The 23858-nt window shown below is 54.2% G+C and overlaps 1 protein-coding gene across 1 annotated transcript in view; it reads right to left on the reverse strand.

The window, feature by feature from the left end:
• Window positions 1-23858, reverse strand: part of SDK1 (sidekick cell adhesion molecule 1) — a 661119-nt gene that overhangs the window by 250591 nt on the left and 386670 nt on the right. The window contains exons 8-13 of the mRNA XM_007942892.1: window positions 22099-22182; window positions 16994-17188; window positions 12541-12657; window positions 10584-10751; window positions 8818-8920; window positions 3705-3881 (exon numbers count right to left, since the gene is read on the reverse strand). Of these exons, the coding sequence (XP_007941083.1) occupies window positions 3705-3881; window positions 8818-8920; window positions 10584-10751; window positions 12541-12657; window positions 16994-17188; window positions 22099-22182 (844 nt within the window). The remainder of the gene's footprint in view (window positions 1-3704; window positions 3882-8817; window positions 8921-10583; window positions 10752-12540; window positions 12658-16993; window positions 17189-22098; window positions 22183-23858) is intronic.

Here is a 23858-nt window from a genome sequence, read left to right on the forward strand (position 1 = left end):
GAGTCAACCCAGAGGCTTCTCAGAAGAAAGTCCTGGTGATCAACTTCTGAGGAACCAGCCATTGTAAACCCTGCAGCGCACTGGTCTGCTCTGACACACCCGAGGCAGTCTGAGTTGGAACTGAGTCAAGAACAACTGGGCTTATTGTGTATCAAACACTATGCCAGGGCCCAGGATGCAAGAATATGACATCAAGTGCTCCTACTCCAACAGAGAGGGGTAGGGATCCTGAAAACTGGCTCCTACGGTCCAGTATGACTGGCACTAGGAGAGAGGATTGCAGCAGAGGCCGGGAAGCTCAGTGGGAGATGCTCACATGTCACAATGGAAGGCAGTGACCCTGTGGCACAGCCCAGAAGACACCAGTCAAGCCATGGAGGCAGCAGATGGTTGAGGTCTATCAGGCAGGTGAGGGGGGTCCTGGGCAGGGCACTGGGCTCTAAGGACTGGAGGCAGGGAGCAGGGGAGACCCTGGCACTTCCACACACATTTAGAAGACTGGAGCGTGATCTGTGTGGAAGAAGGAGAGGAATGGGAGGAGGGTACGGAATGTGTGGCTAATTGCCTCCATGAACAACTGCCTCCTTTGCCATGAGACCAGAAGAAGTGGATGGTGCCCAGCTACCATGACCAAACAGGGTGACCAAAGATTTTATAGAAGAATCCTGATCAAAAGGGGAAAATCCCAGAATAGATTTTCAAATTCTTATGGACTCAAGACCTTCTGGAGCTATGGAGCTTGAAGAAGCCCTGAAATTATTGCCTTGACAATCTTCAAACCTTAAACGTTAAGCCAAAAACATCCTCTGCAGTCTTCTTGAAAGCAAACCACACTTCATCTTAACTAGTAAAGGACGCCTGCCTTGAGCATCACGCCCTTGTGAAGAATTATTGATGTGGAAACAGACAACAGCAACTCTAGAGGTTGTATGGGAAGCATGGGGGCAGTGCGTTTATGTTAACAGGGGAAAAACAGTTTGGAGAATGATGGTGAGAACTGTTGCAACAACTCAAAGAATGTAATCACTGTGAACAAATTATACATGGAGAACTTATGGAAATGGCACATGTTCTGCTGTGAATGTCCTTAACAACAATAAAAAAATATTACAGTTGGGCCACCTGGACCCCCAGCATCTGCCCAGGGCTGGGGAGGCACTGCTAGGGCATCTTTGCCCCCAACAGGGAGTAAACCTTCAAAGAGATCACGAGTGATGCTGGAGAGATAGAGAAGCCGGGGGAGGACGCCCCTTGAGCACTGAAGGTCTAACACATGGCTATCTGGAGCAGCTATGGCCTCTCAAATCCTGTAAGTGGCACATAAGGGAACATTGCTTGTTCATTCATGCACATATGTGTGTGTGACAAGCACGGCAGGCTGTGTGCTTTCTTTGTTCTTCATGCCCTTGGTGGATGTCTATGGGTTCAAAGACAAATGAGGCATGGCCTCAGCCTAAGTGTCTCATGCTGTTCTCAGGGAGTGATTTTGGTAGGTGGAATCCTTCTTGGCTCAACGTGAGCATGGTACAGAGAGAGGAATCTCTCAAAATTGCCTTCTCTAACAGCCCAGCGTGTGGTACATGGCAGAGGTGGTTTGGCACGTGCAGCTGTAGCCCTGACAACAGCTCTGCTTTGATTCTTTACTTTGCAGCTTTATTTTGTACTTATGTGCTCAGGGACTATCTGGGAGGGCACCATGTTTAAAAAGCAAAAAGTACATGTTGGAAAAATAAAATCTGTCAGCAGGCATTTCGGCTTCGAGCTCTAAGAGCAGAGAGAGTTGAGAGGAGAAGGGGCGTGCAGGGAAGGGGATCAATGGTCTCTGCCTGGGCACGTGGACCCCCAGGCAGGCCCAGAGTGGCGGTAATGGGCAGCTGCTTGCTATTTTCAGGATTTCAAAAGACGCAGCAGAAAGGATGCATTTACCCACAGAGTGGGGGCTGGAATTCACTTAAAGGCACAGTGTACCTGGCTTTCAGTGAACAGCCTCACCTCAGTGGGCCAACCCTGACATTTCACAGGTGGGAGCTCTGAAGACCACTAAATGGAAAAATGAACTTGTTACTAGAATGTGGTTGGTAAATTGAGCCCATCACTGTGTGGTGCCAGTGGGGGGACACACCAAGGGGATCAATGAGGACAGAAGCCTAAAAGCCAATCATCAAACCATCTGGACTAAGGATGGGACATTTTAATGCTGAGCTCACAGAAAACCCCCTGAATGTCCGTGGCTGTGCAGCATAAGTAGGTCTCTGGGTGGAGCAAGAGTAGCCCTGGTGGCACAGTGGGTAAGGGCTCACCTGCCAACCGACAGTCAGTGGCTGGAACCCAGCAGCTGCTCTGTGGGAGAAAGCTGTGGCAGTCTGCTTCTGAAAAGATGACAGCCTCAGAAACCCCATGGAGAGTTGGACCCTGTCCTATGCGGTTGCTGGGAGTCGGCACCAACTGGACAGCAAGAGGTTTTTCATTTGTTTGTTTGTTGGCGTGGAGCAAGCAATTAAGCACCCTGCTATAAACTGAAAAGTTGGTAGTTTGAAGTCCCCTGGAGGGACCTTGGAAGAAAGACCTGGTGATGGGCGGCTGAGAAATCACCCTGGGCGACCCCACGGAGTGCAGCCCTGCCCTGACACACAGGGGTCGCCATGAGTCAGAGGCGACGTGACGGCACCTGGTCTGACGTAGCATGCTGTGACGGCTCCTTGCTGCGGACCTGCACACAGTGTGAGCACCAAAGTGTCGGTCAGTCACCTCCAACGCTGGTGACTGGATGCAGCCAGGCTGTGGTTGTTGCCAGGTGCCGTCAAGTCGGGTCCCGTTCCCAGTGACCCCGTGGGCAGCAGGAGACGCTGCCCGGCCCCTCCTCCTCTCAGGGGAACTGCTGTGTGAGTCCATTGAGTCGGGTCCCGTTCCCAGTGACCCCGTGGGCAGCAGGAGACGCTGCCCGGCCCCGCCTCTCCTCAGGGGAACTGTTGTTTGGGTCCATTGAGTCGGGTCCAGCTCCCAGTGACCCCGTGGGCAGCAGGAGACGCTGCCCGGCCCCTCCTCCTCTCAGGGGAACTGCTGTGTGAGTCCATTGAGTCGGGTCCCGCTCCCAGTGACCCCGTGGGCAGCGGGAGACGCCGCCCGGCCCCGCCTCTCCTCAGGGGAACTGCTGTGTGAGTCCATTGCTGCAGCCACGGTGGCTGTCCGTCTCATGGGGGGTCTCCTCCTCTGCTGACCGTCTGCTCTACCAAGTAGATGCTCTTTTCCAGGGACTGCTCCCTCCTGTAACGTGCCTCACCATCCTCCCTTCAAAGGCACATTCCGGCTGCACTTCTTCCAAGACAGATGTGTTGGATCTGGCATCCATGGTGCATTCAGTATCCTTCAGCCACACCGCAATTCAAAGGCATCAGTTCTTCTGTGTTCTTCCTCATTCGTCATCCAGCCAGCACGTGCCTATGAGGCTACTGAAAATACCGTGAGTTGGGTCAGATGCAGCTTAGTCCTCAAAGTGACACCTTTGCTCTTCAACACTGTAAAGCGGTCCCTTGCAGCAGATTTGCCCAATGCAATATGTTGTTAGATGTCTTCACTGTTGCTTCCATGGGAGGTGATGGTGAATCCAAGTAAAATGGAAACCCTGACAATATCAGTCCCTTCTCCACAAGGCAGGTAATCAGGGTAATTAGGAGATGGTTAATTGTAATGAGCGCAATACTCACATGACTTCCAGCCGGGCCGTCCGGGAGTCATTCCCTCCTTGAGAAATGATTTCGCAGGTGTAGTCACCAATGTCTCCTGACCACGTCTGACTGATGAGGAGTGACCCGTCTTTCTCCACCACAATTCTGGAACTGCTAGAAGGGTTGATCATCACGTTGTCCTTCTTCCAAACGTAGCTGTGGACCAAGCAAAGAGGTCTGAGTTAGAAAACCCATGGGAATAGGACCACGAGTCCTTCCCCATCTGCTGGAATACCAGCAAGTGACAACCTGTGAATATACAGTCCTGCACCCCATCACTTCCATTCAGATACGTGTCTGTGCTCCCAACCCCTGGAAAGCCTATTAGATTAAAAACCCTAGGTAGATACAATGGCTCATGATGACTAATGGATGCTGCTATGATATGAATCAGATATTGCTACCACTATGGTGTTATCACTATGGCGATGGTATTATCACCATGGTGATGGTGTTTTGGTGAGTCTGGACGTGTCTCTGTAATGTCTGTAGTGCACAGAAGTGTGCACTGTACACTCAGACCAGCATCCGAGTAATTGATGTCAGAGAGGAACTGCATGTAACTGTTCCGATGTACGGACAAACCCGACTTAAAGACAGACTCAGGAACTGAACTCTTTGGTCATCTGGTGACTGCCTTACATAATATGTAATGTGTGATGTATTTGCATACCATCCAAATCAGAATGTCCTATTTCACAGAACGTAGCACAGACATTAAGCGACTCGTGACTACTAACAACTGCTGCCTAGTGCACTTGATGGGGGAATTTCCATCATGGAATGAAATCTCCATTAACTAGACTCCTCGGTCATAGTACAGAATGAGATGCTGACGCTGAAAAGGTTGAGGAAGATCACTTGGGATGTCTGTCTGTCTTTGGTTTAGAGATGAGACATCACCTACAAAGGCTGCGTCTGACACACCTGCCCGGAACGCTGCTGGAGGAAAGACTGCTGTCCGCAGGGCAGGTCGTGCATCCTGTCAACACACCCAGAGGAGGCTGGCCCGAGCACACCTCATCAACATCTTTTCCTAAGATCCAACCATTCTGGCAGGTTGTCCTTAAAATCGCATTTCTTTCTCTTTTCATCTGCATCTGTGAGTTTCAGCACATTTTCCTTTGCAAATCCAGAATTAATTAAAAGCCTGCCCTGTCTTTGCTTAGGGAGGATGAGAGTAGGTTTTCAAAATAATTTGCTTGGATTTTCAAAAGGTGGCTGGTCCTTTAGAATCTTAATAGGCACAGAGCACACACACTACAAACTGCTTGTCTGAAATTACCCCAAGGCAGGACAGGACCATCTCCACAGGAAGGACGTGAGTTCATGGCTCCTTTGGGGTATGGCATTCAGCTGGGACTGTCACCGGGGCTTGGTGCTCTGGGGACAAGGGTGCGCAAGACCAACAATGTATTTCCTTCTTGTCATCGAGGATCCAAAGAGATCTGGTGGCACAAAGTTCAGTGTGTGGCTGCTCATTGAAAGGTTTGAGGTTCAAACCCCCCCAGCAGCTCCGAGAGAGACCTGAAGACCTGAGTCATCCATAAGGATGACAGCCCAAGAAACCCCGCGTGGGCCTTCTGCTCTGTCCCACGGGCTGGAACCCACTCCACAGGACACAACAAGAAGGCTCCAAGTTGGCCTGTTTGATCCCATGTAAAAGGAACAAGAAACCCACAAAGACCCAAGTGGACTCTGCAAGCTCTCGGAATGGCAGGAAAACAAGCGCAGAGCAGTGAACTATGTGATGTGGCCCTTCTAGCCACTGTCCCTGTGACTCCCACCAGATGACTGGCTGGGACTATGCAAATGGGAGGTGCTTACGGCCCACCCAGGGGCCTGGAGAGTTGTCAACAATGCAAATAAGCAGCACAACACCCTTGTGGGGGTGGGACCAGGCAAATAAGGCATCTGGACTCTCATGTGGGGGTTAGTCGGTTTTGCTATCCTGCCTGGCATAGAACGAGCCATCCCAGAGGCAGAAAGGGGGATCTGGCTACCACCAAGAAGAGCTGGGAGCAGAGCATCCCCTCTGGACCGGGCTCCCTGTGAGGAGAACCTCCTCGACCCAGGAGACAAAGAGCAAGCTGTGACACCTTCCTGGGGCAGCAAGAGATGGCGAGACAGTAGAAGCAGAACCAGGAGACTGGCAGGAGATGGCGAGGTGGGCCTCAGGACCCACAGGACGAGAAGGCTGAGCACCTTCAGGCACCTCAGCACCTGTGAGGCATAACGGCAGAGTGGGGGGCCTCCAGGCACTTATCAGCAGAGCTAAGAGAGCTATGTAACACATGCCTGAGCAGGGCAGAGGCAAGGGGCTGCAGGGCTGCGAGGCTGAGTGCCAGAGAGAAGCGTGCCTGTGGCTTGGCTGAGAAGGGGCTGTCCTGATGGAAGAACTGCATCCTGGCTTGCTTCTGATCCTAAGAAGTAGCCTGTTACTTCCCTAATAAACCCCATAACCATGACAATTGTCTGTGAGTTCTGTGTGGCCACTGCAGTGAGTGATCAAACCCAGAAGAGTGGTAGAGTGCCATAGGCGGGAGAGTTGGCGTCCAAATTGGTAGAAAGGTTGGTGGCTGCAGGCGGGTTTGACCTGTACCTCACAGGTGTCTGCCCCGGGCTGTTGATCACATAATGGTGCTCCTTCCCCCAGGAAGGTAGAGAAGGTTGGGGCACCCCACGTCACCCTTACACAGGCTCGTCTGTCCTATTCTCATTGAAAGCATGCACACATCATGCAGAAACAGCAGCTCCTTCTCAAGGCAGGACAGCTGCCTACAGCAAAGCTGTAAACATGTCCAGGTACGCTGGTAACCTGCTGCCATTGTTTGCTGGTTTGGTTTGCATTCAGCATTCTGGTCACTAAAGCAAACTTGGGTTCTGAGCCACGGGGGCTCAGGGAGTTGTGGGGATGTGGAAGTCATGACCTCCTGAACACTGGCCCAGGAATTGTGAGAGCTGCTTGGTCTGTGAGCCCAGTTCACAGCGTCTGAGTCCACAGCCCAGATGCCCAGAGGGAAATGGTCCAGAAAGCAGTGTGGAATCTTGGTCCTTCCCGTTTGGCTAACCGCATGCCCTTGGGCTAAGGCCAGAGTGAAAACGCCGCAATAATTCCATCTTTCCTTTTAGATTTATCTTCAGGCTTGATCCTGGGAGTCAAAAACAATTGCGTGGGCAAAGTTCCCCTCAGATAACCGACTGTGCTGAGTGCCCAGCCTTGACCTGCATTCTCAGACTCCCTGTCATCACCTGCCCAGTCCGAGAGCCAACACTGAGGCCAGGCGTCCCCACATGGTCGGCGGAGACCTGGGCTCTGCAGGGTTTGCTGAGGAGACTGCCTTTCTCCTGAGGTGCCTCTACGGGGATTCAAACCCCCAACCTCTCAGTCGGCTTCTCAGTGCTTCACCATCTGTGCCACTCAGGCCCTCCTGTGTCTGGTTGTTGTTGTTAGGTGCCATCAACTTACAACAAGCCTATGTACAGCAGAACAGAACACTGCCTGGTCCTGGGCTGTCCTCACAACCTTTGAGCCCAGTGTTGAGCCACTGTCAGCCCATCTTCTTGAAGGTCTTCTCCTTTTCTGCTGACTCTGCTTCACCAACCATGATGTCCTCCAGGGACTGGTCCCTCCTGACAACATGTCCAAGGTACGACGTCTGGCCATTCTCACTTCTAAGGAGCATTCCGGCTGCACTTCTTCAAGACAGATGTGTTCGTTCTGCTGGCCGCCCATGGTATCTTCAATCCTCTGCACCAATACCATCATTCAGAGGCATCACTTCCCTGGTCTTCCTCAGTCAACGTCCAGATCTCACACGTGAATGAGATTGAGAACATCACGGCTTGGGTCAGGCACGCCTCTGTCCTCAAAGTGACATCTTTGCTTTTTAACACTTTACAGTGTTACCCAATGCCATATGTTGATTTCTTGACTGCTGCTTCCATAATCTGTATGCTGAGCTAATAACCTGAGAAGCTGGACTATATGAAGAAGAATGTGGCATCAAGATTGGAAGAAGGAAGACTCATTAACAATGTGTAATATGCAGATGTCACAACCTTGCTCACTGAAAGTGAAGAGGACTTGAAGCACTTACTGGTGACGATCAGAGACTACAGCACTCAGTATGGACTACCCTCCACATAACAATCCTCACATGCAGACCAATGAGGGACGTCATGGCCAACGGAGTGAAGAGTGGCATTGCGAGGATTTCACTTTACTTGGACCCACAGTCAGTGCATCTGGGGGACACGTGCACAACAAAGCCAGCCGCCCCCCATGGACTCCAAGCCACAGCAGCCCCACGTGGGACAGAGCAGAGGTGGGCTCCGTCGACTCTGACCCACGGCGGCCCCACGTCACGTGGGACAGAGGTGGGCTCCATCGACTCCTACCCATGGCGGCCCTGCATGGGATGGAGCAGAGGTGGGCTCCATGGGGTTCTCAGGGGCTGACTTTTCAGGAGGAGATCAGCAGGCTATTCCTCTGAGGCCCCTCTGGGTGGACGCGAACCCCCAACCTTCCCGTGAGCAGCCGAGCCTGCTGACCACACGTCTGCACCCCCCAGGGGCTCCACAAAGACAGAAGGTTAGTCCCTTTAGCAAACCTCCAAGCCATCCCGTCCCTCCTCCCCGTGTGCTGGACTGTGAGTGCTGGACCTGACAGTGGTGGCCTTTCCTCTATGGACAGGCCACCCCCCACCCCTCCACTTACACTGGAGACCGTCCTGGGTGTATGGAAACCTCCTGCTAAGTGTTCCCCAGGCCCAAGTAAGCCCCGCAGCAATAGGTTCAACCCCTCTGGCCTTTTCTCTCCATAAGCATCGGCCTCTGACAAGTGCACCTGACCAACAGTGTGTCAGCCTGGGCAGGAGAAGTGTGAAAGGCTGTGCTGGAGCCATGAGGTGGAACGTCCTCACGGTGCCAGTCCATAACGGGGTGGAAAATGGGATCTTTGTGACAAGAGACAGAGCCGACCACTGTGAGCTACTGAAACTGAAGTTCCCACAACCCCTCCTTCTCAACTCAACGCCCTGTCCCCAGCCCGCGAAACAGCGAAGCCACTGGGCATCATCACTGGGCTGACCGGATGGAGATCCGTGGGTCGTGCGTGGCTCCGCAGTGCAGTGTGGCAGTGGTCCCCTTAATCACCACCCCGTCCTCTGGAGGGCGAGCGATGAACGTGCGATCTGAAAGAGAAGTCACAACTCAGACAACGGGCAAGTGCGAGAGCATCCTCCCTCGCAGGATAACAGGCCGGTCATCGGCCACCACAACCTCCGAGGGTTCTTGTGGCGGAAAGAGTGTGGTGGAAGGGCTCAGATGCGTTGGGTGAGCTGGCCTCTCTGCGCTGCAGCAGCAGGGCCGGGCCGCCCCCCTCTAGGGCCCCCCGGGGGGTCTGCAAATGCTTCCAGGAGGGAATGAGCACGGACGAGCGCTTGCGGCGTCCAGACCCACAGCACCAAAGCATGGCGCCGAGGCTGCCTCTGCCTCAGGCGACCCGTGTGCTGAGGGCAGAACTGGGCTCCACAGTGTGCTCTCGGCTGTCACTTTTATAGGAGCAGACGGCCAGGCCCTTCTTCCTCGGTGCTGGTGAGTGGTTCAGGCTGCCAACCTTCCGGGCAGGACTCGAGCAGGAGCCCTCGCACCAGGTGGTGCCCTGGTGGCGCAGGCAGTCTGTGAAAGGCTGGCACTGAGAACCTGCCTGAGGCTCCCCCAGCGAGAGGCCTGGCTTCTGCGCCAGAAGGGCCACCGTGAAGAGGACGTGTGGGCACTTCTGCCCTGTGCACCGGGGATGCCTGGGCCAGAGGCTTTACGCGCACCTGCCAGAGGCCGCCTCCTGCATTTCTGACCATGGATTTTTAGCAGCGTAGCTTTGGATGCAGAGGGAGAAAACACGCTGGCGACAGGCTAACAGGACTGGGTGGGGGCTGTGCTGTCAGGTGCCCTGGTCCTTATGCTCCAGAAACCATCTATTCTGCCCTTTAGGGGCCTGGACTGTGGGCAAACAAGAATTGACAAAGGCTGGGGAAGAGCAAGGGTCTTTCTCTCAACTCGTTTCCAAGGCAGAAGAAACGCTCATACTTCATTTACTAGAAGTGTCTTAGCCGATAATCATGGTCGAGTAGGAAAAAATACCTTCCCTAGGGAGCTGTGGTGGCGTGGTGCCTAAGGCACTTGCCTGCTAACCAGAAGGCTGGCGGTTCAAACCCACCAGCCACTCCTCGGAAGGAAGGTTGGGCAATCTACTTCCGTAGTGATACCACCCCGGAAACCCAAGGAGGGGTCGCTATGAGTCGGGGCCGACTCTATGGCAGTGGGTCTAGGATTTTCGTTCCTGACGTCATTTTCTCATGTAATAGTTATAACAGTAACTGATACAATGGTTCAGTCATTTGAACTGTTGTTGTCAGGTGCCGTCGCGGCGGTTCTGACCTCAGTGACCAGTGTACAACAGAACAAACACTGCTGTGCAACAATCGTTGCTGCGCTTGGGCCCACTGCTGCGGCCACCACGTCACTCCATCTCATTGAGGGTCTTTCTCTTTTCTGATGACCCTCCACCAAGCATGATATCCCTCTCCAGGGACTGGTTCCTTCTGACAACATGACTTTTTTTTTTAAGTTAATGTTTTATCTCCCCTGAAATGTCCCCATTAAATCTTGAATACATTTTCTAATTATTCTTTTGGAAACTGAAAATTTCATTACTCAACAGATTTCTATGAGTGAGTTGTAAAAATAATCACGCTCTTTTGATTGAATGAGCCCATCCAAGGGCATGTGGACATTCTGGGAGGTGACCTAGTGACTGGGCCGTGAGTGACAGGTTTCAGGAAGTGGGGTCCTTACTCCACACGGTGAGCACGGCAGAGGCGTCCAGCGAGCCCTCTGTGTTGGTGGCATAGCAGGTGTAGTTGCCAGCGTCCTGGATGTAGACAGGGGAGATCTGCAGGCCCCCGGACTCCAGAAGCGTGAACCTAGGAATCTGAACGGAGCCGCTGGCCAGAATCTGGGTCCCTGAGCAACAGCAGAGAAAGTGGGAATGTGAGAGCCTTGTTGTGCAGGCAGAGAAGGGGAGGGGGGCACTCCCGAGCACACCATGTAAGGAAACAATCAGAATAAAGGGCAGATTTGGGGGACAATAATCCTGGGGCTGCTTCCTTCAGCAGTTATTTAACACAACAGAACACAAGAGCATCGCAACTGCTCAGTATCGAGGGAGCTGGTTAAAGACATTGGGACACAGGAGCACGGCTGTCTCTGGCCAAAGGCATTATATCAGGGCTTTCTGTTTTTTCTTTCTAATCTTATGAATTTGAAAGCTCATTTTCCTGAAACTAATAGTATGATCAAAATCAAGAAGAGAACAAAAGAGGAACCAGTGAAACCTGTGACAGCCGGGGCTCCCTGGGACGGCCCTGCTTCCCGGGCCTTGGAAGACTGTGCCCTTGGCCCCCGTGCGCTCTCACCACTCGAGCTCGCTCCGCCAGTGGGAGGGGGCCGAGCTTTCCTTCTCCGACAGGTGTCTGCCTCACCCAGGTTCTGGCTCTCACAGGGCTGACTGTTAAAAGGAGGAGCCCCTCTTCCCACCAACCCTTAGTCGGTCACATCTCTGTCTCAGGAGCTCGCTCTGCCTGCGAGAACGGTGCCTGTGAGTGTGGGAAGCCTCCATGGGGCTCTCACGGGGCACAGACAAGACACAGCGCCGAGGCTCACCATGCCTTAAGAACTGACCCGAGGAAATCAACACCGTTCAAGGACGTGCAGCGTTTGTAACAACGCTTGTGCCCAGCTCTGTGTCAGGGGCCCTGCATCATGGGCCCTGCATAGCGGGCAGCAGGGACAACAGAGAAGGCTGGAGCGTGATGTCACCCTTCCAAGGAGCCCCGCGTACAGCTGGAGACCAGAGACTGACACACGTCGAACTGAAGGAACGCAACTCTCCCGGACCAGACGCGTCTTTCTTTAAATGAACTTGAGTCTGAACGACTGCTGTCAGTTGGTCCAACTCACGTGACCGTGCGCACAGCCGGCGAAATGCCGCCTGGCCCGGCGCCACCCCCACCCTGGTCAGTGACCGGCCCATTGGCTTCTCAGGGCCAGTGTCCGTAAGTACACTGCCAGGCCTTCCTTCCTGGTCCGTCTCAGTCTGGAAGCTTTCCTGAAACCTATCTACCATCACAGCAGCACCACGCCTCCACGGACAGACGACTGCTGCCTACACAGGAGATTCACTGCTGGGTTTCGAGCCCAGGTCGTCCACATGGAAGGCAAGAACTCTACCACTGAACTACTACCATGGCCTCCTACTTGACTATTACCAGAGAAGAACACCTCCGTTTCACAAACGGGAAACAGTCCTAGAAGAGTCAGCCCAATCAAACCACTAGTGTCCATGGAGCTCCGGGGCCCTAGGCATAGGCAGAGGAAAGCAAGATTTGCACAAGTCATATGCTTTAGGGTCTGTTTCCTCTTCTAGACTATAACCTCCATGGCGACAGGGGTCTTGCCCCTCTCACTCACCATTGCACTCTGGCACCTGGCAGTTGATCAATAACTGATACTTAATCCTGACTGAACAAACTAATGAATGGACGACTCCCAGTGAGAAAACAAAGGGATGGATGAGTCCCAGTGAGAGAATGAAGGGATGAATGACTCCCAGTCAGAAGGGACGGATGGGTGGCTCCCAGTGAGAGAAAGGACGGATGGGTGGCTCCCAACGAGGATAATTTAACACAACCCTTGCCCGGCACATTCATTTTCTATGTTGGCCACGCTGTCTTGGAACAAGAAAGAGACCCACCTCTTTTCCACACAAGGGCAGGTCTGGGAGCCCCAGACACTGCACACGTGAGGACGGCTGTCATCCCATCTGTCACTGTGGTGTCCACAGGGCGCCGAGTGAACGTCGGAGCGATATCTGCGTACAGAAATTAACAAGTCAATACCTTGATCCTCAGAGACACTCAGACCACGTGGTGTGCCATCCCATATGGGATTTTATAGAGCCAATCAAAGAGGTAACTGCGGCTATAAAGAACCTGGCAGGGTGACCTGGAGTTTTCATCATGCGTCTCCCAGGGACCACCCATCGTTGTTCACAAACAGAGGGACTGCACCCTCACAAGGTCATGGATGTGCAGTAGGAAAGGGCAGGGCTGGGAAGGGCGGGGCTGGGAGAATGTTCTCGAGTGGAGATGCAGCCACTGAGAGAAAGTGCACCAGTGGCTCCCACCTTAAGAAAGACAGAGCCCCCTGCTAACACACAGGTGTCACCCAGAAGGGGACACCCCCACACTTTTAGGATCCGTTCTCAAAGTTCAAAGCAGACAACCAGTGTCTAAGGACTTGCGTAAGGATCAATTTCCAGGCACTGCTGTGGACCCCAGTGCTGGAAGGATCTTTGTGTTCATGGGACCATGATGGTCTCCAGTAGCTGATCCAACTGAGTGGAGAGGGGAAATCACACAGGGGGGCTTCAGGGACGGAGGTCACACAGGTGGGCTTTAGCAAGGGTCCAACTGAGTGGAGAGAGGAGGTCACTCAGGTGGGCTCCAGTGATGGTCTGACTTTGTGCTCCTCTGGTAACGGTTGAACTGTCATCCCTGGTGGAGCCTGAGAGAATTCCACATATTCTGTGAGGGCTGAGGGTCCACTTGGAGGAGTGGCAGGAAGGACATTGGGGACCAGGGCTCAGCCACTTTCCTGTTCCTTCCCCTGGTGGGGATCCCGACCAAAGATCTAAAATCCGAGCAGGTGTCACAGAGTCCTCTCTGACTCACGGTGACGCTGTGTGTGTCAGAGTGGACACGCTCTCCACAAGTTTCCAATGGCTGCCTTTTCTGAAGTGGAGCACCAGGCCTTTCTTCTGAGGCCCTACTGGCTGGGTTTGAACCACCCACGTTTCGGTCAGCAGCGAGGGTTTGAATTGTTCAACTACTCAGAGACCCCACCTCCAAAGTCCAGCCGGAAGCTGTTCATTCCTTCCATGTTTGTTTGCTGCCACCTGAGTTGAGGGTCTTATCTCGATGATGCTTCCTGCCTGGCCTCAGGGCTCCCCACTGCCACCCCTGACCCTGCACATGGCACCCTCCCTCCCGTGCCCCAGGGCTCCCCCCCACCGCCTGACAATACACCCAGCACCTAGGATGCCCACCCTTCTGTGTCCCAGGGGCTCCCCACCACCACCCAACAGCAGAGCCAGCACCCAGCACCCAGGATGCCCTCCCTCCCACGTCCCAGGGCTCCTCATTGCTCTGAGACCCGTCTCCCCGCCTCTCCTCCCACTGCCCGTATTCAGCACCAGGCTCTGTTCTCACTGGCCATCTTCCACCTGCAAACATGTGGGGGGCTCCATGAGGGGCCTGTGGATCCCACGTGACATGTGCACCCTGAGGACATTCACAGCGGGCTCCTTCCCCTGCAGGGCCCAGCTCAAGCATCATCTCCTCAGAGAACTCCTGACCGTCCAGTCACACACGGCTGGGCCCTTCTCTCCCGAGGCCATCTCGCCCAGGACTGTCCCTCTCCCCCCGGGCCCCTCCCCCTGGAAGCACAGCCAGACCCTTTCATCATGTCCACAGACCCCTGTGCTGTTCTCACAGACCCACAGGTCTTCTGCACAGACCCACCAATCATCCTCATAGACCTGCATGTCGTCCCTACAGACCTCATGTTGTCCCCACAGACCCATGTGTTGTCCTCACAGACCCACCAATCATCCTCATAGACCCACCCATCATTCTCACAGACCCTTGTGCTGTCCTCACAGACCCACCCATCATCCCCACAGACTCTCTGGCTGTCCTCACAGACCCGCCCATCATCCTCACAGACCCACCCATCATCCTCATAGACCTGTATGTCATCCCTACAGACCTCATGTTGTCCCCACAGACCCATGTGTTGTCCTCACAGACCCACCAATCATCCTCATAGACCCACCCGTCATTCTCACAGACCCTTGTGCTGTCCTCACAGACCCACCCATCATCCCCACAGACCCACCCATCATCCTCATAGACCTGTATGTCATCCCTACAGACCTGCATGTTGTCCCCACAGACCCATGTGTTGTCCTCACAGACCCACCCATCATCCTCACAGACCCACGTGTTGTCCCCACAGACCCGTGTGTTGTCCTCACAGGCCCGCCCATCATCCTCACAGACCCACGTGTTGTCCTCACAGACCCGCCCATCTTCTTCACAGCTGCAGTCTCACTGTCTGACAGGGATGCTCAAGCAACATGTGTTTAGTGAAGGAATAAATACTGATTTTCTAGGCATTTTTTTTTTTCCTTTGATGAATGGTGTTTTAATTTGAGAAAAAAAATCCACGTTACAAAACATAACTTAGTGTTTGCACTCTGGTTGCCACAGTGGCCGTTTTAGTAAGCACTTTGGTTTACATTTCCAATCTGGTCCCATCACTTGTGAAGGGGCCGGGCTGGCTCCAGGGAGGACATAAGGAAAGCCAGGCTGAGAGACAGCACTGTCTGCCTCAGTTCTCAGCTTCCAGTCCCAGGTCTTCCCCTGAGTCACTGCTGTCGCTAGGTGTCGTCCAGTCACTTCTGACTCACAGTGACCCCACAGGATGAGCCGAAGTGGTCCCTAGGGTTTCCCAGGCTGCCATCTTTACAGAAGTAGGTCAGCAGGGCTTGGTCCGGTGGAGCGGCTGGAGGGTTCAAACCACCGACCTTTCAGTTAGCAGCCAAGTGCTTAACCACTGCGCCATCAGGACTCCTTTTCCCTGGAACAAGGGTTGGCAAACTACAAACTGAGGCCAAACCCAGGCCGTCGTCTGTTTTTGTAAATAAAGTTTTATTGGAACACACCCATGTTCATACTGTCTTTGGCTGCTCTCACCCTCCAACAGCAAAGCTGAGTCACTGTAACAGAGACGATGTCCCTCAACGTCTAAAATATTACCTGTCCCTTTACAGCAAAGGTTGGCTGGCCCCTGCCCGGAGTGTCTCGGCCCAAGGCAGGCTTTAAATAATCCTCATTGATCAAAACTTGTTTCCAGCTTAAGCACCCAACGTCCCCCATGCTGCTCGAAGCAGCAGTGGTTTCTAAAGCTCCACACCAGAGGACAAAGGACCCCTGGGCAAGGTTCACACAAGTGGCCCCAAGTTTTCTCCACTGTGTGTGTGGAACTTTCTAGGCTTCCTTGGCTTCTCACAGGCTCTGGACAACGAAGGCTGCGCGCCACACGTCACTCTTGATGCTGACTGGCTTTCGGGAAAGATCTAGCACCTGAGGGGATCAGCATTTTGCTCCCGGAAGGACAAAAGGGACAGGAAGCATTTCATGGCCACTCGACTGCCCCTCACATCAGAAGAACAACGGGACAACCATGGGAGATTAAAAGGGATAATCACAGACACAACGAGAGCCTTGACTCTTATTTTCGTTTTCGGAGAGAGAGTGCCAAGGTACTTCTGTTAATAGGATAGTAAAAGAAATCCACAAAGAACTGTAATTGTTCAATAAAACCAAAATAGAGGATGGATGTAGAAGACGGAAAAAAGACCAAAGGAAGATTGGGAGGCGGCTGGTCATTCAACACTCGTTCCGGTCCTGTGCAGGAACATGACGAGTTTTGTACTTGTCCTCCATTGGAGGAGCGTGCGGGGCGGGGGGTGGATGGAGATGTCGCAGGGGAGCAGCTGGCGTCTTCAGGGAACACGGGTGTCAGCAGCATGTCCCTGTGCGTGATGGACTGAACGGTGTTCCCCCAGAATAAGTGCTGCGATCCCCCTATGCCTGTGGCCGTGACCCTGTCGGGGAAGAGGTTTTTTTTGGTCCCTGGAGGGCGTGTGTGAAACTTCCCAACTTTGAAGGAGAAAGAAAGGAGATCGACAGAGAACAGAGCAACCCCCAACAGGACAAGAGGTGTGTGTGGGGATCGCCAAGGGCCGGAGGGCCGCCGGGGCTCAAGAAACTGAACCAAGGACCCTCCCCACCCCCAGACCCAGCGGAGGGTGGGGGCTCCCCTAGAGCCGGCGCTGGGAACTCAGCCTCCCTGCCTCCTGACCTGCGAGGCGACACGTTTCTGTTTGTTAAAGCATCCCGCTGTGGTATTTCTGTTGGAGCAGCACCAGGCAACTTGACCCCATGGCACAGCTCCCCTGAGCCCGGTCCCCTCGGCCACAGCACCCTGTTCCTCTGCCCCAGTGGACTGAGCCCAGCCAGTGGACTGTGTGGCCGGGTCCAGCGGGTGGACTGGCTGTGGCTGCTCTGGGCGGTACTCACTGGTGACCTCCAGGTAGGTGTGGGTCTCAACCTCCCCGCCTGCGTTACTGGCGAAGCACTGGAAGATGCCGGAGTCTTCCGGCTGCAGCTTCCGGATGCGCAGGCCTCCGCTCGAGAGCACCTTGTACCGGGGGTTCTGGAGCTTGCTGATGGAGACCGCGTCCTTGAACCACTGGACGGTGGGCAGGGGGACGCCTGCTCAGGAGAGGAAATACAGGCTGTCACAAACAAACCCAAAGGTTTAAGTCCCCAGAACCGAGGCAAGGATGTTTGGAAGGCTGAAAGGGCAATTTTACAGGCACTTCTTCCTGTGTCTGTGCCCCCGTCCCCGTGAGGTGATAGCTTCCTCATCGTATATGAAAAAGCTGGCGCAGAAAGTTGTCAAGAGGAAGCACTGCGTGGACTCCCAGCCCCGGGACTTCAGTCCTTCCTGGTGCTGCCCTGAGCCTGCACACGTCTGTGCTCCTGTTTGCGGAAACCCAGCCCACCGTGGGGGGGCTCTCCACGGGTCAGGGCCCACACCCCGATGGACACCAAGGGATCCCTCTGGGGCCTTGCTATGGGCGGGTGGGGAACGCTGGGCTCAGTCTCTTGGCAGCGTCTCTGGGTGGTGGGTTACTGGTGGAAGACCACTTCCTCATGGCTTTCCCCTGACCCCTTCTGAGACTGGGAAAGTCAAGCCCATGCAAGAGGGCCAAGAGGGGGGAAGGGGAGACGTGGAGACAACTGAGCCCAAGCGTCTAGGTGCATGGTGGCCAAGAGGCCTGCTGCGGGCCTGTGGGAAGGTGCAGAAACAGCCTGTCCCCAGTGCTTTTCTACCTCAGTTTCCCTGAGTACGAAATGGACTTAAAACACATGTTGACATGATTCGGGGTGAAAAGCACACCTTAATTTAAGATGCAACATAGATGTAAAGTGTCTTCTTTAATAAGGAAGGTTAATGTCATGGAAGTTTTCAAGATTAGGAATTTGCAAGTTCTTCATTTGCCTTAATTATGTTTCCTGTCACTTTTCATTAAATCAGGAACTTAAAAATAAATAAATAAATAAAACCAACGAAACTTCATTTCAAGGAAAAACATAACCAACCCATGGAGAACCTCCTAATAGCAATTTCAGGAGGGAGCTTTCAGAGAGAACAGCCCCTTCCCGCACCCACTGCAGCTTCACCATCAAGATGAAGAGAACCAGGAAGTTCCCGGATGGAGAGGCGATGGGGAAAGGGCTGTCCAATCGGCATTTATGAGTCTACACTGAACGAGTGGGTCCCCTGCAGAGATCAGGCACAGAGAGAGAGAGAGAGACAGTCATGGACTGAAAATCCTTGTTTGTGCGTCACGGATGGGCGTTCTATCCGGGGCCCACATAACGTCATAAACAGACCCGTGGCCCCTGTGGTATGCCACGTGCTTGTTTCTAAACTATGAGTGCTCCAAACGTTTTATAGCTTTGCAGTCGCCAAGCCGTTGGCCTTGCAAAGCTGGTGTTCACATAAGAAACGGAACAATGTCACCAGGCCTCGGAAAGTACTTCCATTTCCGATTCCCACTGGCCTGTCATCCCGCTTCTGCCGGTCATGAGTGCCGGTGGGGCCGGAAGACGGAGGAACAGAAGCAGAACAGAGAGCAGCCCATGGGGGCAGACCAGCAGCCGCAGCACAACTGCCCGTGAGCAAGTCCGCCAGACCGTGGCGGTGGGACCGTGGCGGCAGGACCGTGGCAGGGGACTGTGGTGGCGGGACCGTGGCGGTGGGACTGTGGCAGGGGACTGTGGCGGCGGGACCATGGCGGTGGGACCGTGGTGGCGGGACCGTGGCAGGGGACTGTGGCGGCGGGACCGTGGCGGCGGGACCATGGCAGTGGGACCGTGGCAGCAGGACCGTGGCAGGGGACTGTGGTGGCGGGACTGTGGCGGTGGGACCATGGCGGTGGGACCGTGTCAGGGGACTGTGGCGGTGGGACCGTGGTGGTGGGACTGTGTCAGGGGACTGTGGCGGTGGGACCGTGGCAGGGGACTGTGGTGGCGGGACTGTGGCGGTGGGACCGTGGCGGCGGGACCGTGGCAGGGGACTGTGGCAGGGGACCGTGGCGGTGGGACCATGGCGGAGGGCCCGCAGCTCAGCCAGGAGAGAGCAGAGCTAGCCAGATGCTGACGCCCACCACCTTTAGCCTCCAGGCAGCTTCCCATGCCCACAGCTGAAGAATGACACCATGGACTTGTGCCCACATTGTTGTCAGGTGGCACTGAATTGGCTCTGACTCACAGCGACCCAGTGTACAAAGGAACGGGATGCTGCCCAGTCGTGCGCCAGCCTCACAGTCGTTGACGTGTTTGTGCCCATCGTTGCAGCCACTGTGTTGGTCCGTCTTGTTCAGGGCCTTCCTCTTTTTCATTGACTCTCTACTTTACCAGGGAGCTCTGGGGGCGCAGTGCCTAAGGCACCTGACTGCTAACCAGAAGGCTGGTGGTTCAAACTCACCAGCCACTCCTTGGAAGGAAAATCGGGCAATCTATTTCCATAGAGATACCGCCTCGGAAACCCAAGGAAGGGTTGCTATGAGTCATTGACTTGACAACAGTGAGTTTGGGTTTTGTTTTTCTACTTTACCAAGCACGACGTCCTTCTCTGGGGAATGGTCCCTTCTGACAACATGTCCCAAGTTCACAAGACAAGGCTGCACTATCCTCACTTCTAAGGAGCACTCCAGCTGTACTTCCAAGACAGATGTGTTCGTTCTTGGCCGTCCACGGTACATTCAATATTCTTTGCCAGAGCCGTCGTTCAAAGCTGTCGGCTCTTCTTTGGGCTTCCTTATTCCTTGTCCTGCTTTCACATGCATAGGAGGTGACTGAAAACACCCTGGCCTGGGTTAGGCACATCTTAGTCCTTAAAAGGACATCTTCACTTTTTAAAATTTTTTTTCTCCAAAATCAGAACTGAAGTTTTAATTGACAGTATCCCGACTTTAGCTTTGTGAGATTTTTAAAGGGGTCTTTTGCAGCAGATTTGCCCAGTGCATTGTGATGCCATCTGATTTTCTGACTGCTGTTTCCCTGGCATTGGCTGTGGAGCCCTCATGCCTACAGAGGGATGATAAGTGCTCCAAGTCTCAGGGCCTGGTCCTCGGGGGAAGACAGGTGTCCTGCAGCTGGAAGTGGCTGGGGTCCTGCCTCCATGACCACGTGGCTGCAGGCAGCCTGGAGTCTCTGAGTGGTACAAACACTGAGCGTTATGCTGCTCCTCACAAAGGCAGAGCCGTGAGTCCACCAGAGGTGCCTCGAAGGAAAGGGCTGGCAATTTACTTCTGAAAGAATCAATCATTAAAGACCTGAGGACATAGTTCCACTCTGACGCCTATGAGATCGCCAGGCACAGTCCACGCCATGACAACTGGTTTGTGTTTTCCTGCAGGGAAGTTACTGGGCCAGGATAGAGGGAGCAGGCCCGGGTGGGCCCGGGCGCTGGCTGTGCAGGGAGTGCCTGGTTTCACCGCCCCCAAGGTGGGCCTGGGTGCTGGTCCTGTGGGGAGTGCCTCGGTTCAGTGCCTCCATGGTACAGCGAGCATCCCGGTTCACCGCCCTCACAGTGGGCCCTGGGTGCTGGTCGTACAGGGAGTGCCCCACGGTGGGCCCTGGGCACCGGCCATAAAGAGAGCTCCTCAGCTCACCTCCGTGGCTCTGTATCCTGGCTGCTACTTGCGCTTGCTGCCCGAGGTGTGGTCTCCTCACACGTAAATGAGATACCAGTATGTCTCCGGTGGAGTTGTTTTGAAGATTTACAAAACTGCCAGCACTTCTTACCGTCTAAGTTCTTGGGGGTGTGGAAGAAAATACCAAAACACCCCCAAAACCAGACGCCATTGGGTTGAGCTGACTCACGTGGCCCGTCGGGGTCAGAGCAGGACCGCGCCCCGTGGGGTTCGCGGGGGCCGGGCTGACTTCTCAGCAGCCCACGAGGCCTCTCTCCTGGGGCCCCCGGGTGGACTGGGACCTCTGGCGTCTGGGCAGCAGCCAAACACGCTGGCTGCCGCGTCACCTGGGACCTGGTAGGAAGAAGCACTCCCCTTCACTGCATGGATAGGTGTCCACACAGAGAAGGCTCCTGACAGGGCACAGCCCTGTGAATGGACCACCTCAGGGAACCCGTCCTTGTCAGCGGGTCCTGGTAACTCCCTGTGTTGCCCGACAGACCTGAAATGGTGGCAGTGGACAGCCAGTAACAGGGAGCGGGAAGGGTCGTCCGAATAACCAGAGAGAAGCTGCTTGAAGCAAAAAAGAAACTCACCGCCATCGAGTCAGATCTGACTCATAGTGACCCCTCCTTGGGTTTCCGAGGTGGTATCTCTATGGAAGTAGATTGTCCAGTCTTCCTTCTGAAGAGTGGCTGGTGGGTTTGAACCTCCAGCCTTCTAGTTAACAGTCAAATGTGAAGCAGGACAGGACAAAATAGAGGGAGATTTCCTACCCGAACAATTAAAGACAATCTCCCTTCCTACAGAGCAAACGTGTCTCAGTCATCGTGGGCGGGAGTGGACCTTCTGTCTCCTTTCGACAGAGCGGACGTGTCTCAGTCGCCGTGGGTGAGAAGGAGGCTTCTATCTTCATCTTGTGGAATCGGAGCAGTCGAAGGGGAGCTCTGAGGGTGTGACCGCTGGCCTCTCCCTTGTTTGGGACGAGTGGGGCGAAGCCTTCCTTCTGGTCTCCTTGGCTAAGTATGATCTCTGCTGCTTCACGGACCAGGCAGCAAAGGCCGAGCGCGGTCAATGCCGTGTCCCACAGTCTCAGGAGCAGCTGTGGTGGACTTGGCTCTGCTCGTGGTGGCGCCATCTGTGTTAGACCAGAAAGGGGCTCCACAGGGATTCCAGGGGCCGGTGTTCCGGAAAGAGATCACCAAGCCTTTCTTCCAAGGCGCCTCGGGGGGGACGACTAGAGCCTTCCTGTTAGCAGGCGGCTGCTTCACCATCATGCCCCCCAGGGCTTAACTGAGTTCCCCTCCAAAGCCTCCGACCTTACCCATCACGTTCCGTGCCGCCCACCCAGGCCTGGAAATAGACCACCTGCCTGCCCCCAAGTCCTGGCTGCGTTCCAGAGCTTCCCACACTCACCCATTGCTCGGCACACGATGTCCACGGACTCTTCAACTTCAACCAAAATGCGACTGTCCGGCTCAGCGGTAAAATAGGGCGGCTCTTTAAATGAGGAAACAGAAAACAAATGACCCTAAGTAAGAGAGGTGCACTTCAAAGACCCCTTGTGCGGTCTGTGTCCTGTGAGAGCACTCTGGCGGACGCCACCATCAGTTGCTAGTGACCAGCGACCACACAAACTTAGGATTCAGTGACCTGCGGCTGAAGACAGTCCGTACCCCCAGGTCTCAGAATGCAGATTGACACTCAGGGTGAAGGTTACTTTTCAGTTTATGGGCTGGAATGATGGGGTATCTTAATTCACATGTTAGAGGGACGATCCCAACGGGTCCATAAAGGTTGGTATTTATGACACAGTATTTTACAGGTTTCAGTATCTAAACTAAACACCAACTCCCGAAGCAGGTCAAATAAAGGACCCCAGCCAGCCACCAGGCCTGCAGCAGGGACAACCGTGCAGCCTACCAGCACATTTTAAAAAGTCTTAGCTGTCCTTCTTCCCCAAATTATACTACTTCAATGGCATGCAGAACAGCAATCCACAGGCGAGCGGGCAGAAAGCCTCCTGTGCGTCTCTGTTACCAAAGGACACTCTCAGCCAGTTGCCAGTCTCTACATACTCGACCGCCTGTTCAACAAGGAAACAGTGGTGCTTGAAACAGTACATTTCCTTGGAGAGTAAATTGCAATATTTGTCTCAGTTTATTGGGCAGAAACTCAGCAGTGGCCTGGCCAAGCCCGTCACGCACTGAGGCTGTAGTGATGGGATTCCCAGGACAGCAAAAGGCTGCGTGCTCACTTTCTGTGGGCTATCGAGTTCTGGGCACTGTCCCCACAGTGTGGATGACACAGCTGGCAAGCCTCTGATACGGACTGTAACTTAAAACAGGGCCTAAGGAGGAGGGACAGAGACATGAAACCTTGGCCCTGGGAGGAAGTGAAGGCCGACGGGAGGGTCGTGAACAGAGGTGAATGGTGCACCAACCCTGCAGTTACTAGGCTCAGTCACGCAGAGTCGGGGGGTCACCCCCACCTGAGCCAGTGGGTGCCGAATGCTGGCCTGTGGCAGAATCCTCTTCCGAGGCTTTGTGTAGACACATACAAACGCCCCAGTGCCAATGAGTTCATTCCAACTCACGGGGACCCAGGTGCTACAGAATAGAACTGCTCCTAGGCTTTTCTTGGCTGTAATGGGGCTACACTGGTTAATGAAACCAAGGGATTTGACTGCTAACCAGGAGGCTGGTCATTGAAACCCACCCGTCACTCCTCAGAAGGAAGACTAATGCCTCAGTGATGCTGCCTTGGAAACCCAAGGAGGGGTCGCTCTGAGTCGATCGACTTGACGGCAGTGAAATGCTATCAAGTCAATCTGACTCACAGCGCCCCTAGAGGACAGATGGGAACTGCCCACAGGGTCTCCAGGGCTGTCAATCTTCAGGGAAGCAAAGCTCAAACCACACCCACTGCCGTGGAGTCTATTTTGACCCACAGCGCCCCTAGAGGACAGAATGGAGCTGCCCACAGGGTCTCCAAGGCTGTCAGTCTTCACAGAAGCAAAGCCCAAACCACACCCACTGCCCTGGAGTCCATTCCTACCCACAGCACCCCTAGAGGACGGAGTGGAACTGCCCACAGGGTCTCCAAGGCTGTCAATCTTCACAGAAGCAAAGCCCAAACCACACCCACTGCCGTGGAGTCTATTCTGACCCACAGCG

The sequence above is a fragment of the Orycteropus afer genome, unplaced genomic scaffold (assembly GCF_000298275.1).
Source record: "Orycteropus afer afer isolate SDZICR_OR568_19922 unplaced genomic scaffold, OryAfe1.0 scaffold00006, whole genome shotgun sequence".
NCBI lineage: Eukaryota > Metazoa > Chordata > Mammalia > Tubulidentata > Orycteropodidae > Orycteropus > Orycteropus afer.